The sequence below is a fragment of the Odocoileus virginianus genome, chromosome 30, assembly GCF_023699985.2.
Source record: "Odocoileus virginianus isolate 20LAN1187 ecotype Illinois chromosome 30, Ovbor_1.2, whole genome shotgun sequence".
NCBI classification, from domain to species: Eukaryota; Metazoa; Chordata; class Mammalia; order Artiodactyla; family Cervidae; genus Odocoileus; species Odocoileus virginianus.
Genome location: NC_069703.1, coordinates 22,974,061 through 22,988,989, shown reverse-complemented (window position 1 = coordinate 22,988,989; position 14,929 = coordinate 22,974,061). Strand labels below are relative to the sequence as shown.

General features: G+C 50.2%; 1 protein-coding gene and 1 pseudogene across 1 annotated transcript; both read right to left on the bottom strand.

Annotated features, from left to right (window-relative positions):
• Window positions 1-3,360: 3,360 nt before the first annotated feature.
• LOC110144711 (large ribosomal subunit protein eL15-like) lies at window positions 3,361-4,073 on the bottom strand (annotated as a pseudogene).
• A 4,099-nt stretch (window positions 4,074-8,172) lies between these two features.
• Window positions 8,173-14,154, bottom strand: LOC110144764 (tubulin alpha-1D chain). The gene is made up of 4 exons (XM_020904825.2): window positions 14,051-14,154; window positions 10,405-10,627; window positions 9,949-10,097; window positions 8,173-9,204 (listed from the first exon to the last, which is right to left on the bottom strand). Exons 1-4 carry the CDS (start codon window positions 14,051-14,053, stop codon window positions 8,221-8,223), a joined length of 1,359 nt encoding a protein of 452 aa, XP_020760484.2. The 5' UTR covers window positions 14,054-14,154; the 3' UTR covers window positions 8,173-8,220.
• Window positions 14,155-14,929: the final 775 nt, after the last annotated feature.

Sequence of the window (14,929 nt, the reverse complement as noted above, 5' to 3'; positions counted from 1 at the left end):
GACTCCCCTCGGGGCCTAAATCCTCCCCTTTCTCCAGATCCCTGCTCCAGCCCCATCGTCAAAAGAGGCCGCCCGATTTCCCTGAGTAGGTCAGACCTGCCTCTCATAGCTGTTCTTGGCATCTTTCCTTACACTGGTCAGAGATACAGATTAGCATTTATTTGTTTACTTGACTGACATTCACCTCCCCCACTAGGATGTCAATTTTGGAGGGCAGAGATTATGTCCTTTTTTTTTTTCTCACTAGAGTATTAAGGACAGTTAGTGGGATTCAAAAATAATCCATTGGATGATTAAATAATGAACAAATGGGAACATGTTGTTAATTTTGACACACTGGGGGCGGGGGGGGGGGGGGGGGGAGGCGGAGAAGAGAGGAAATTCCCTAGATTCGAAGTTTTTCTTTCCAAACTGATCCTGAGTAGACCTCTTCCACTTTAAAAGTGATTTCTAGCCCATGACCTCATGGGAAATTGAGAGAACCTTCTAGAACTGGTTTCTGCTTGCTCTCCAGGCCAATCCACAAACATTAATTGAGCATCTTATATATTGTAGAACTGCCAGGATGTAAAAAGAAGACTGTGGTCCAGTCCCTAACTTCACAGAACTCCAACCTAAGATACCAGCCCAGCAGTATAGACCACTGGGAAACCCCAAGGCTTTGGAAACAGACAGACCTGGGTTTGCAACCTGGTGCTACAGTGTGACAGGAAAACCTCTAAGGACTTGTTTTTTTTTCTCCCTAAATACAGGTAATGCCTAGGGCTCTTTGAAAGTAACATGAGGTATAGTGAATAGGCGGTGCAAGTGGGAAAGAATCCACCTTCAAATGCAGGAGACACAAGAGATGCAGGTTCGATCCCTGGGTTGGGAAGATCCTCTGGAGTAGGAAATGGCAACCCACTCCAGTATTCTTGCCTGGAAAATTCCATAGACAGAGGAGCTGGCAGGTTACAGTCCATGGGGTCGCAAAGAGTCAGACACGACTAAGCACACAGCACAGGCTCTTAGTACAAAAACTCTGGCATCATGACAGGCTGAACAATAATGGTTATGTGAATCCAGTATTTTAGGCTGGGTGACCCAGAAATGCTTTCATCAAAGAGAAGGGCTTGAGCCAGACATGAAAGCAGAGCCTGGAGTGCATTTGTCCAGTTTTCCTGGCTGTTCACAGTCTCTGAGCCTCCTACCTACCTACACCTGGCGAATTCCCACTGTGTTGGCTTTGATGGGAAGCAGGCCACTACCTGCCACAAAACCCGACTCTTGCTCTCCCAGACTCCCTGGCTCCAAGGGTGCAGGCAAAAGCCAGACATTCTGCCGGTCGGGAGGGCCAGCTGGGACTGGAATCTGGAACAAGTCACAGAGAAGCAGGGGCAGCTGAGAATTCATTTCTACGGCGGTGGCAGCAGAGCCAGCAGTGGCCTCTAGTGTCTGGAGGAGGGAATGTCAACCTCAATGCCTCGGTGGGAGGAGGCCTCTCTGCAGTGAATGGAGGGGACAGGGGCCTTTTAGGCAGCCTGTCCCGTGCCCTGACCTGGACTGTGGGAAGGACTGCCCAGCTTCCCTTGATGCCTACCTGTTTGCAGAGTCTTGTTTGACAGCCCTTGTGTCGATTCTGTATGCTACCCAGTATCTCTCCAGTTATGTGTGTGTGTGTGTGTGTGTGTGTGTGTTGGGTGGGGGTGGGATTGGGGGGATGATTTCCTGTTGTTGTTGTTTTTTTTAATTTTTCCAGAGTTTCTGCTGTTTCCAGTCTTGACTGACCTTGGTGTAAGAGGAAGGAATCGATTAGTTTCAGTCAGTTCAGTCACTCAGTCATGTCTGACTCTTTGCGACCCCATGGACTGCAGCATGCCAGGCTTTCCTGTCCATCACCAACTCCTGGAACTTGCTCAAACTCAAGTCCATTGAGTTGGTGATGCCATCCAACCATCTCATCCTCTGTCCTCCCCTTCTCCTCCTGCCTTCAATCTTTCCCAGCATCAGGGTCTTTTCCAATGAGTCAGTTCTTCGAATCAGGTGGCCGAAGTATTGGAGTGTCAGCTTCAGCATCAGTCCTTCCAGTGAATATTCAGGACTGATTTCTTTTAGGATTAACTGGTTTGACCTCCTTGCAGTCCAACAGACTCTCAAGAGTCTTCTCCACAGTTCAAAAGCATCAGTTCTTCGATGCTCAGCTTTCTTTATAGTCCAACTTTGACTAGACAGACCTTTGTTGGCAAAGTAATGTCTCTGCTTTTTAACATGCTGTCTAGGTTTGTCATAGCTTTTCTTGGTTAGTTTAGGTCACTCCAAAGTCTTTCAAATCTCTTTCTTTTTACTTCTGTTATCTCAACAGACTTTTGTCTAGCACTTACCATGTATGTGGTATTATGTTAAGACTAGGAATATAAAGAGATTTAAGTTTCAGTCCCTGTACCAAGGAAGATGAAAACCTTGTTGGGGCACAGACAAATGACAGCTGAGGGAAATTATGTGGAACACATCTAGCAAGCAAAGGGTTAATTTCCTTTGTTCACAAAGGATTCCAACAAACTTATGAGCAAAGACGAGCAATGTAATTTTTAAACGGGCAAAGGGCACAGAAAAGACAGTTCACAGAAGAGAAACTAGTGGCTTTTAAATATGAAAAACTTCAATCTCATTCATAGTAAGAGAATTATAAAGGAAAGCTGCAAGAAAATACTTTCAATTCTCAGATGATTGATGCAGATCAAAAAGTGTATGTTATATGGGCAAGGCTGTGAGCCTTTGGTAGTGGGAGGGATAATTTGGATATAACTTTTATTTACTTATTTATTTTTCATTTAATCTTTTTGTTTTATTCAAATGCCAAAACAAGTTTCAAGATACAAATCGTAGTTGTGTTTAATTTAAAAACATCAACTATGCTTTGTTAACAACTTTCAAAACCAAACTGAAGTTGCTATGACTGAAACATCTCCCAGTCATTTCCGGAGGACTACCTTTAATACATTTAGTAGCTACTCCAATTTCCACTCTACAAAGAGGAAAACGATGAGCCTCTTTGAGCCGAGATGAGCGATGAGCTAAAGATTCGCGCGCCCGCCGCACCTCAAGTACAAGCTCCGCAGCCGGACATCTCCGCGGGGCCTAGGCGGGGGCTTTGCCCCCAGCGGCCCTCTGGATCTCAGCGGCCGACTCTTACTCGCAAAGTTCGCTACCTTAGCTTCGGAATGGCTTGCCCGCTCTAGGCCCAATGCAGCGTTGACCCGCTTGGCACCAGGACCTCCACTCTTTTCGTGCCCCACTGCCGTCTACTCAATAGACACCTAACCCCCTCCCCCCACCCTCCCCTCTTTCCCCCGCTCCCCCCTCCCCGCCCCTGGGTATAACTTTTATTTTTTTATTTTTATTTTTTCAGACAAGAACGTCCTTAATTGTTTATTAGATAAGAACTTTACAAACATTACGTATATTAGCGGTAGCGGTGGAGCTGGAGAGTACTGCGCCTTCTCCAAGCCGCTGGACGAGAGCCACGGATAGTGTGCTGGAACTTGTGGCCCTTGCCCCGGCCGCGGCTCTTCCTGCCTGCAGACGTCAGCCCCGCATCTCCCTGTGCTTGTGGACTGGTTTGGTGATCCACTGGGTGTCAGGGTTTCTTCTGATAGCTTTATGGAATGGATCAATGAGGATAACCTCAAAGAATTTGTATGTAGAATCTTCACCAACCCGGTAGGAATTCAGGACCCTCAGGGCCCCACAGTGGCGGCCAGCGCGCTCCTCCGCAACCGATTGCAGGCTTCGAGCAAACTTGAGCTGGTTGACACCAGGGTGGACAGGCTTGCCGTAGGTGGCACCCTTAGGAAGGGGGCGTTTGCGGCCCCCGCGGTGCACACGGATCTGGTATATGACATAGACTTGCTCTTGGCCTTGTAGCCCAGCCCGCGCACCTTGTCGGGCCTGGTGGGGCGCGGGGCGCGGTGCAGCGTCGAGAGCTGGCGGTATTGCCAGCAGCGCACCCGCAGGAGGAAGCGCATCACATCCGATTGCTTCTTCCTCCACAGCTCCTGGATGCACTTGTAGGCGCCCATGTCGGCTCACCCCGCGCTGCGCAGGAGCCAGGAGAAACTCCCAGGACACAGGGCCCCCGAGCCTGGATGGCCGACGTGAAGGGAGATCGGCGGCGGATGAAGCGGCGAATATCCTGACACTGCCTGGATATAACTTTTAAAGAGAGCAATATGAGGTATATATCAAAATTAAAGGTGTGTGCCCTTTGACCCAGTAGTGCCAATTATAGTAATCTGTAGTTGTACATATATGCAAAGAAGTATGTGCAAGTGTTGCAGCATTCTTTTCAATAGCAAAGAATTAGAAATAACCTAAATACTACATCATTAATAGCAGACTGGTTAAATAAGCAATGATACAGTGCACTATGGAATACTATATTGTCACCAAAAGAATGAGGCATGTCTATATGTAATGCTATGTTATTGTTAAGTGAAAAAACAAGATGTAGAGCAAAGTATATTTAAACGTGTGCACACATTAGTATACATTATTGTGCATACTTCAGCAGTATGGAAGGAAATACTATAATAACAAAAAACATGAACAATGATGGCTGCCAAGAGGGGAATAAATGAAGGGGACTTATTTTTGCTGTTTGTAAATCTCTTTGGTACCTTTTGAATTCTGAAGTGTGTGTACATAATAACTGGTCAAATACACATGTAATCTTTTAAAATCTAGTTGGGGAAATGGGATATCAGAAAGAAGCTGAGTGCCACACTCCAAGGCGGTCCATGCCAAGTATCGAATGAGTGATAGAGACGGAAGAGAGAGACTTTAGAGGAAGGAGAGATCTCAGAGCTGGACGGGTTCTGGGTGACTGTGACCTAAACTGGAAGGAATGGCAACAGTGAGGCAAGCGGGGGGCGGGAGGCTAGAAGGGAATGCAGCTTTGGAGGCAGGCATGTTCCTGACACATCAGAGGCGAGGGAGGAAATGTGTTGGGTGGAATCCAAAGTTGGGGCTCTGTCTCTTGTGTCTGCACGCAGGAGGTAATTGTACCCTGGCTTTAGAAGCCTCAGGGATGAAAGCATTCCCCTACACTGAGGAAGTCCTCAGGAGCCTGGCTGGATGGGCGCTTCCAGCTACCCCGTGGAGATCTGGGTTGCCACCTCCCACACCCACACCCAGTCCAACCTAGGCCTGCCAGGGCTTGCCCACAGAGTTGCTAACTGGGAGGCCTCACCAGATCCGAGAGGAGGTGGTCCTCCAACTGCCCAGAGTGGGCTGGCTGGTACAGCCATCAGGAGGGGAGCCCGGCCACCTCTGTGGATGCCCAGCCATGTTGGCAGGTGAAGACCTCACCTTTCTCAGGGCCTTCCCTCACCTGTTGGAGGTCAGTTGTGGGGACCGTTTGAAGCTTGGCCCAAGAGACAAAGGCCTTGGCCCTTGTTCAGCCCCGGCAGCTGGGTCCCTGCACTGCCCCCCCCCCCACGCCCTCTCCCACAGTGCCTGGGCAGGGGTGTGTCAAGCGTCACCCCCTCCCTGCCTTTGAGGCAACTGAGTCACCGTCTGGGCACTGGGGACCGGCAAGTCTAGACAAGGTGACGTCTGGAGGGGTACCCCGATCTACTGCAGGCCAGAGGAGAGAACACCGAGGAAGAGAAGGCAGCAGTTTTGGCCAGACTGACCCGGGTTTCAATCCCCACTCCACTTCCTCACTGAGTAGCCTTGTGCAAGTCACGTGACTTCTCCAAGCCTCTGTCACCACATCTATAAAAGAGGCATTCATTAAACAGATTTGAGAATCTAATATGTGTCAGGCAGCATTCTGGATCCTGAGGGAAGAATAGGCCTTATTCCCAGGGACCTTCCAGTCCAGTGGGTACGATAATTATATTTACCTCAGGATTAAAGAAGGGAGTATGGGCATTCCCTGGTGATCCCGTGGTTGGAATTCCATGCTTCTACTACAGGGGCACAGGTTTGATCCCTGCTCAGGGAACTAAGATCCCGTAAGCCTTGAGGGGCGGCCAATAAAAATGTATTAATTAAAAAGACAAGAGGGTAGGATGAATGTAGGGCTTAGTATGTAGTAGGTGCTTAATAAACAACAGCAATTTTTCTGGGGTTTTAAAAGCTCCTCAAATAATCCCTCTTCCTTCCCCAAGTTTGAATCCAGTTGATAGAAAGACACAGGATAGAGACTTGAAATTCAGCCCTTTTAGAGGAGAAAAAAAATCAATAAAAACAGGTTGGAGGATATAGCTGAGCTAGCTATTCAGCCAAAATAGGTTTCAGAATAATTAAATGATTCTCCAAAGCCCGTCGCACAAGTATGCACACAATTGCAGGCCTCTGTCTTCCCAGGACAGAGCTTACCTGTCAGCTGAAATCCTCAGAGCGGCACTGAGAATCCTTTCTGTCTCTGAGCAAATCATTGCAAAACAGAGGGAGGAAGCTGTCGGCCTGGCTGTGCCTGTTTTCTCCTCTAAACTTCTCACCATTGTGGTGCCGCCGCTCCATCCTCTAATTACAAAATAATTATCGAGACAAGAGACAAGAGTGACAGGGACAGGTGAGGGGGACCATATGGGGAAGGGGAGGAGTCACTCCCTTTCCAGTTTTACCTGAGTGGCCTCCTGGGCTAGGCCCAGATGCAGGTGTGTGGAGGTACGTGTTTTATTCACCCACCTTTCCTGCCCTGCTTTGTATCTCGCAGGCTGCACCCCCCTTTCCCTGGGTCCTCTCTTACCAACTAGTGTCTGTCTCGGTTCAGCCAGTGGTTCCCACTGGCTGGAAATTGAGGGTGTAAGGAAAGGCAAAGCCAGTTTATTTCTCCTTCTCTCAAAATCAGAAAGTGACTCAGGTGATGCTGTGTCTCCTGCATGGCTCTGGTATAGTATAGTGTTATTTGCTCAGTCATGTCCTACTCTTTGCAACCCCATGGATTGTAGCCCGCCAGGCTCCTCTGTCCATGGAATTCTCCAGGCAAGAATACTGGAGTGGGTAGTTATTCCCTTCTCCAGGGTATCTTCCTGACCCAGGGACCAAACCCATGTCTCCTGCATTGCAGGTGGATTCTTTACCATCTCAGTCCACCAGGGAAGACCCCGACAAACACCCCTCCCCCCTGCCCCCTCCTGCTCCCTCTGGGTAGCTCTGCTATGGCTCCAGCTCTCACCTGGTGATCTCAGCTCCAAAGCTCTGGCATCACCATCTCATACCTTGACTCTTCCAGCCCTAAGGGTGATAGCAGCTTCCTGGCTTTGCTGACTTTGGGGTTTCCTTGCCAGCATCCAAGCCTGGGAAAGGGAGGCTGCAGGGGGGACAGTGCCAAGGACAACACTAGGCACTGCGTCTCTGCGGCTGGAGTGGGGGTGGGGACTGCCCTAGTTCTAGACCTCCAGTGGTCAAACCATCCCTCTAGCCCAGAAGGCGTTACAGAAAATCTACCCACAAGGATTTTGGGGCAGCTGTCCAGTTGGAAGTTGTACTTGTGGCATAGGTTTGAAGACAAGTCGTTTGTCTTTATCGAAAAGTGATGAGTGTGATAGTGATTTCAGGGAGGTAGGCTCCCCCTTGACCCCCAGCCATTGCTCCTCGGTTGCTGCCGCTGTGCCACCATTCTGCCTTAATGCCAGCTTCTGGACTCTCTACCTCTCTTCACTCAAACCTCCTGCCTGAAGAGGACAGGAGGGGCCCTAGTGAGCACCAGCTCTATCAGACACCATGTCAAATCCCCTGGCCTCAACCAGGCTCTTGTTGCAGCCCTGCGTGGCTCAGACCAGCTTCGCAACTTCACAGCGCCTCACCTCCTGCCCCCAGGGCTTCCCTGTTGACCCTGCAGCCAAAGTGTGTGCAATCTGGAAGTACAGGCAAGTTAATGCTTGATGCAGGGAAGGTTTAACCAAGGCAAGAAAGGAGCCAGTGTAGAAATTCCCCACCCTCGCCTCATCTCCTGCCCAATCTCCCCAGGAATGTTTCTAAGATGCCATTCATCCCGCTACATCCTCTCCAGGATGAATTCTCCCTCCTTCTCTGCTTTACCCACCACAGCCCTCATTCTGCTCCCTGGAATGAAATCTGAAGTCAGATCTGCTTTCTGGGGAACCCAGTCTAAGATACTTCTTATCTCTTATGAAGGAACCCACCCCCAGTGGTTTTCCCAAGAGAAAAAGACATTTGGGAGACAATGAGGCCACAGCACTTTATTTAGGACAGACACAAAGGATTCTGTTAGTATTCATCCCCCTCCTCCTCTTCTCCCTCCCCCTCCACACTATCCATGCCCACCTCCTCGTAATCCTTCTCCAGGGCAGCCATATCCTCCCGGGCCTCGGAGAACTCACCCTCCTCCATGCCCTCGCCCACGTACCAGTGCACAAACGCCCTCTTGGCATACATCAGGTCGAACTTGTGGTCCAGGCGGGCCCAGGCCTCAGCAATGGCGGTTGTGTTGCTCAGCATGCACACGGCACGCTGCACCTTGGCCAGGTCACCCCCGGGCACCACAGTGGGGGGCTGGTAGTTGATACCGACCTTGAAGCCCGTGGGGCACCAGTCCACGAACTGGATGGTGCGCTTGGTCTTGATGGTAGCGATGGCAGCGTTGACGTCCTTGGGCACCACATCTCCACGGTACAGCAGGCAGCAGGCCATGTACTTGCCATGGCGGGGATCACACTTCACCATCTGGTTGGCAGGCTCGAAGCAGGCGTTGGTGATCTCTGCCACCGACAGCTGCTCGTGGTAGGCCTTCTCTGCAGAGATGACTGGTGCATAGGTGGCCAGGGGGAAGTGGATGCGAGGGTAGGGCACCAGGTTGGTCTGGAACTCCGTCAGGTCCACGTTGAGGGCACCGTCAAAGCGCAGGGAGGCTGTGATGGAGGAGACGATCTGGCCGATGAGGCGGTTGAGGTTGGTGTAAGTCGGGCGCTCAATGTCTAGGTTGCGGCGACAGATGTCATAGATGGCCTCGTTGTCCACCATGAAGGCACAATCTGAGTGCTCCAGGGTGGTGTGGGTGGTCAGGATGGAGTTGTAGGGCTCGACCACAGCCGTGGACACCTGGGGGGCTGGGTAGATGGAGAACTCCAGCTTGGATTTCTTGCCATAATCAACAGAGAGCCGCTCCATCAGCAGTGAGGTGAAGCCAGAGCCGGTGCCCCCTCCAAAGCTGTGGAAGATGAGGAACCCTTGGAGTCCTGTGCACTGGTCAGCCTAGAGCGAAGAGAAACGTGGGATCTGAAGCACTGCTGACCAACAGCAAAGAACCAGCTTGTGCTGTTTGCGATTTCCCCAAAAGTTTCATAAAATCCTTGGAAGACTTTTCCAATGGCAAAAAATAGGCTCTGATATGGTGGTCCCACTCTCCTCTCCTTGCCCCTCCTCCTCTCTCAAACCTCCCGAGACCTTCCACAGACATTTCTCTTGACTCCTGTGCCAACGGTCATTTATTATCACAACTTGCCAATTCCACCTGGTTTCCTACTCATGCCCCGCTCCCGATCTAACTTCTGTTGTCTCCGGAGGGCTTCTTTACTGAGATCAACAACCCAGAAACTTGGTCCACATCCTTGCTGGAGGCCCAAGTTGATCAGAGAGCCTTGGGCCAGTGTTGTTTGGATCCCTGTTTTTCACAGGGCCTTCTGTCCACATCCCTACAATACAGGTTGACAATCTAGGACTGCTTATGGGTGTTCATAGCTTGGCCAGGCAGCCTATTGACTGGTGGCCACTCTGCACAGCATCGGGCCAGTTACTGTAGGAGATAAAGGGGACACCCAGCTCTGGACTGGAACCCACCCTCTGCCTCCCCTCCTCACTAGTCCTGATCCTGTGTGTTTAATTCTTGTCTGGGAGACTCTCCCAAGGATGGAAGCTGCCCTTCCTCATCTGGCCTCCAGATCACTTCACAACAGGAATGCAAATTCCCACTTCCCCAGTCCTCAACTCTTCTCTCACCAGCTTCCGAATCCGGTCCAGCACCAGGTCAATGAGCTCTTTTCCAATGGTGTAATGGCCTCGGGCATAGTTATTGGCAGCATCCTCTTTGCCAGTGATGAGCTGCTCTGGATGGAAGAGCTGGCGGTACGTGCCTGTCCGAACCTCATCTGCAATAGACAGAACTTTAGGTGCCCCTCCCCTTGCAGCCCGGCTCCCAGAGCCCCAGGGTACACAGAAGGGGTGGGGTCACCAGGCCCATGCAGGCAGTTGCTATTGCTCTTGACTTTAAGGGTACGTCAATAAAAAGGAAAGGGATGTGCGGTGACCTTGAGACTCTGGAGGTGAGTGATAGCAGATCTGGAGTCCTGATTGGCTACAGCAACTGGGAACTGCAACTCCAGGGCTCTCCAGTTATGGAGAAGGACTTGCCGGGGTACCTGGGACAAGGCGTGACAGGGCCTGATCATCACTCACCAATCACAGTGGGCTCCAGATCCACAAACACCGCCCGGGGCACATGTTTTCCAGCCCCAGTTTCACTAAAGAAGGTGTTGAAGGAGTCGTCCCCTCCCCCGATGGTCTTGTCACTGGGCATCTGCCCATCTGGTTGGATCCCATGTTCCAAGCAGTAGAGCTCCCAGCAGGCATTGCCAATCTGCACGCCGGCCTGCCCCACGTGGACTGAGATGCACTCACGCTGAGTGGGCAAAGGGCAGAGAGAAGGGTATCATGCCTGGACACAATTCCTGCCTTCCTTCCTTGAGTGGTTCTCCAGCTGGGAGCAGAAGTTCCTAGACTTTGCCCCATCTCCCAGGGGGTGTGGGATGGGGATAAAACCCTCAGGGGAAGCAGATGTGACCATTTCTAAGATTATAGAGTCTTGCTCAGTGACTAAGCATCTTGAGGAACATTGAGGGGCTCAGATGAGTCTGCCAGAGCATGATAGTCAACCCACTCACGTCCAGAAATAACGTAGTGTCCATTAATAAGGAAAGCAAGAACCAAGTGAGGTTTTAGGGCTCAGAGACAAGGATGAAGTTTATAAGAACAGAAAGAACTCTGGATTCACTTTACAGTTAGAAATGCCAGTGAAGAAGGGGAACGTGGGCCTGGAATGGATGTGTGTGTGCTGTTCTTTCCTCTTGGGTGTGTGTGGTTCTGGGGTGAAGAGAGTCTGGGAAGAAAGTTGTTCCTCACATGGTTCAAGGCTGGTGGTCAAAGAACTCCTGCCCCTGAAGCAGGACTGGGGTAACCTGCTTGGTCCTAGAAAAGAAGAAGGTCTCTGCTCTGGGGAGCCCCATGAGCATCAGAGAGACTTGACTCACTTGCTTCATCTTGTATTGAGCCTCCATTATATGCCTGACGTTGTACAGGTACTGGAAATTCATAACACAACACCTGGTCCCTGTGCTTAAGATGCTCACTGTCTAGGAAAGGGAGACTTTCACATGATAAGATATGTGACAGTGTGGGAAGTGGGATCCCAGAGTGTTTCTCCCTGCTCCCCTTGAGAAGTGTTTATGGCAGACCTTAAAAACAAAACGAGGGAATTCCCTGGCCATCCGGTAATTAGGACTCTGTACTTTCACTGATGAGGGTCAGGGTTCAGTCCGTGATGGGGAACTAAGATCCTGCCAGTCCCATTGTATGGCCATAAAAAAAAAAAAAAAAAAAAAAAAAAAAAAAACAGAAAACTCAAGCACATCCACCAAATTTCCCCAAGTTTTAAGGCTTAATCATGTGGCAGTTGTGGAGACATGAGAATTCTCACACTGCTGCTAGAAGCCCAAAGTGATGCATCTGTCTTGGAAAGTGATTTGGCAATATCGGAAAAGCTGAAGATGCTCTTACTCTAGAGAAATTCTCACACAGGTACACAAGAAAACAGATGCAGGAACAGTCACAGCACCATAGCTACAGAAGCCAATTAGAAGGCCCGCAACAGGAGAAAATGGATAAAAAATGATTCAGAAGTGGGCGTGGGTGAATGCAAGGAAGAATCTTATCCCCAAAAATTCTTACCAGAAAAAAAGTAAATTAAGAGGAATGATACTATTTATGTAAATCTTCAACTTGTATGCATCATTTACAGATACATTTTTATGTTGGCTATATATTCTTGGAAAGTGTTACAAAAATTAAAAAAAGCAAAGGAAATATTAACACCCAATTTGGAATAATGGTTTTGTTTGGTAGAGGAGGGAAGTGAATGCAGTCAGAGGATTCTATTGCTTAAACTGGGTAGCAGGTGTTCATCATATTATCCTTTATACCTTTTTGCATATCTGAAATATTTCAGAATTTTTTTAAAGAGGATGCCTTCTCCACAAATTTAACACTTCTCTGACTTTGTAAATATGACAAGGGCCTTAACTTCTTGTGATTTTTTTGGATGACTGGGATTAATACAGTGACCATCTGTATCCCAGCCCCATTACTTCCCCACTTGCCTCAAGCAAGAGTCTTCAATACTCTGAGGGCATCTTCCCTGAGAAATGACAATAATAAGAGCCCCCTCCTAGAATTACTCTGCAGATGAAAGAATGCAAGTTGCCTGGCTCACTGCACAATAGAGACTAGGGCAGGCCATATTTCTATTGGATCCCCTTATCCATTCCTCCATCACCCAACCCTGGGAGTCATAGTAAGAGAAAGTCACAGGAGCTTCCCTGTTGGCTTAGTGGTGAAGAATCTGCCTGCCAATGCAGGAGACACAGGTTAGATCCCTGATCCGGGAAGATCCCACATGCCGCAGAGCAACTCAGCCCATGTGCCACAGCTACTGAGCCTGTGCTCTAGAGCCCGAGAGCCGCAACTACTGAGCTCTCGACCTGCAACTACTGAAGCCTGGGCGCCCTAGAGCCTGTGCTCCACAACAAGAGAAGCTACCATGACAAGAAGCCCACACCCAGCAACTAGAGAGTACCCCTCGCTTGCCACAACTAGAGAAAGCTTGCATAGCAACAAAGCCCCAGCACAGACAGAAAGAAAGAAAGAAAAATTTAAAAAGAGAAAATAATGAATTAAGCTGGGAGGGGTTCAGGGACAAAGGACTCCAGAAATCCCCAGGTCCATGAGAGAGGGCTGACTCAGCTCACCAATCACCCAGCAAGGCCAATGCCTGCTGCTGTATCTCAGAGCCTGCCCAGGTCCCATGCACAGAGCCAGACACTGACCTGGCCCCCACAGCTGAGGTGGAGAATGCCTGAGACTCTGGAAACAATGCCCCTCACTCTGGGTGTGGGCACAGAACCCAGGCCCTGGAGTCACACAGACTTGGCCTCAAACCCCTATCCCTCTGGGACGTGGACAGAGTTGCTTCAAGGCGGCTGCTCCCGTTGCATTTCCTTGTCAGTGAAAATACTATAATTTCATACTTTGCAGGCTTTGTCATTCGGGTACTTAGTTCCACGTGTTAAGCACTGATTAGGTGCCAGGCACTGTGCTAAGCGCTTCACACTACTATCTCATTTAATCTTCGTAATGGCCCCCTTAGGTAGGTATTTTTATTACCTTATTTTACTGACTCTCAGAGGAGTCAAACAACTTGCTCAAGGTCATGAGCAAAACCAGGAATATTCAGAGAAGGGACAGCCTGGCTCCAACCACACTTCTAACTGCTTTTCTGTCCCGCCTGGGGGGCAGGTTTGGGTAAAAGATACCAAATAAGCCCCACTCCCCCACACAGCACCCTCCCACCCCCTTTTTCTCTCCCCCCTGGTACAGAGCTGAAATGAGGAGTCAGATCAAGGCTCAGGGAAAGGACAGCCTAGCAGGATGGGTCCTTATAGCTGGGAGCTGGAACCAGAGGCCAGCAGGGCCCAGGTTTACAGGAAATTGCCTGCACTTTCTACTCGTGTCCTGCTCACCCCGCTCTCCCTACCCCTAAATTCAAAGCCCTTCAGCAACTGCGCAGGCTCTTACCCAGGGCCTACTTACCATCACCTGTCTCTCTCCACCCCCCGAACAGGCCCCCACATACTAGCACATTTGGGGGGGCCACACACCCATCGCAAGTCTCTTTCCCTCTCCCCTACCTCACCTGCCTCCACACTGTAGCCCACCAACCCCTGGACACAAGGGACCCTCGTTTGCATCCTCATCCCCCACCTCTGCTTACCATGCTGCCTGCCTGGGACTAGCTGGGGTCGTCTGCTGCAAGACAGAAGGCGGGGACAGGTCTGTGAGGGACACAGAGCCTGCTGGCCTCCTTATACTCTCCGGTCTGCTCTCAGTGGGGGGGAATGTTGTTAGAAACGGCCCCAGGAGGGCAGGTCTGTTGACTTGGTTACCGGGCAGCAGGCAGGCGCTGGGCCTGGGCCCAGGCAGAGGAGGAGGTGCCTACAGAGGAGGGGCCCACTGGTAGCCCCACACAGGTACCCAGGTCTCTGGGTACACGGCGTCCGTTGCTCAGTCACACAACCCCTGGTGCCTCAGCCTGGCCGTCACAGGTGGGAGAGGATTTAGAAATTAAGCCGTCTGAGCTCCAGCACTGCCCCCATCCCTCCCAACCCCCCAGGACTGGTGAGGACTGGAAGAGGAGTGGGCGGGGCTAAGAAGAGTCTGCAGTGGACCAGAAATAATGAGTTACCTAGGGCAGGAGATCAACTTGGGGCTTTCTGGGTGGAAACTCAGAATATTAGAGAATAGCAGAAACTAGAGTTCAGGTTAGCCCCATCTCCAGGAGACGTAAGAGACATGAGTTTGATCCCCAGGTCAGGAAGATCCCCTGGAGAAGGAAATGGCAACCCATTCCAGTATTCTTGCCTGGAAAATCCCATGGACAGAGGAGCCTGGTGGGCTATGGTCCATAGGGTCACAAAGAGTCAGATATGATTGAAGCGACTTAACACACACTTAACTTCTTTTGCCTCACTTTTCTCATCTGTAGACTGGGGAGAGGTAGTATACTATGAGATTAAACAAGATACATGTGCTTAGTCCAGAATTGGCTGTGTCCACAGGCAAGGCAAGATACTGAGCAGGGTTTCAAGGCTAT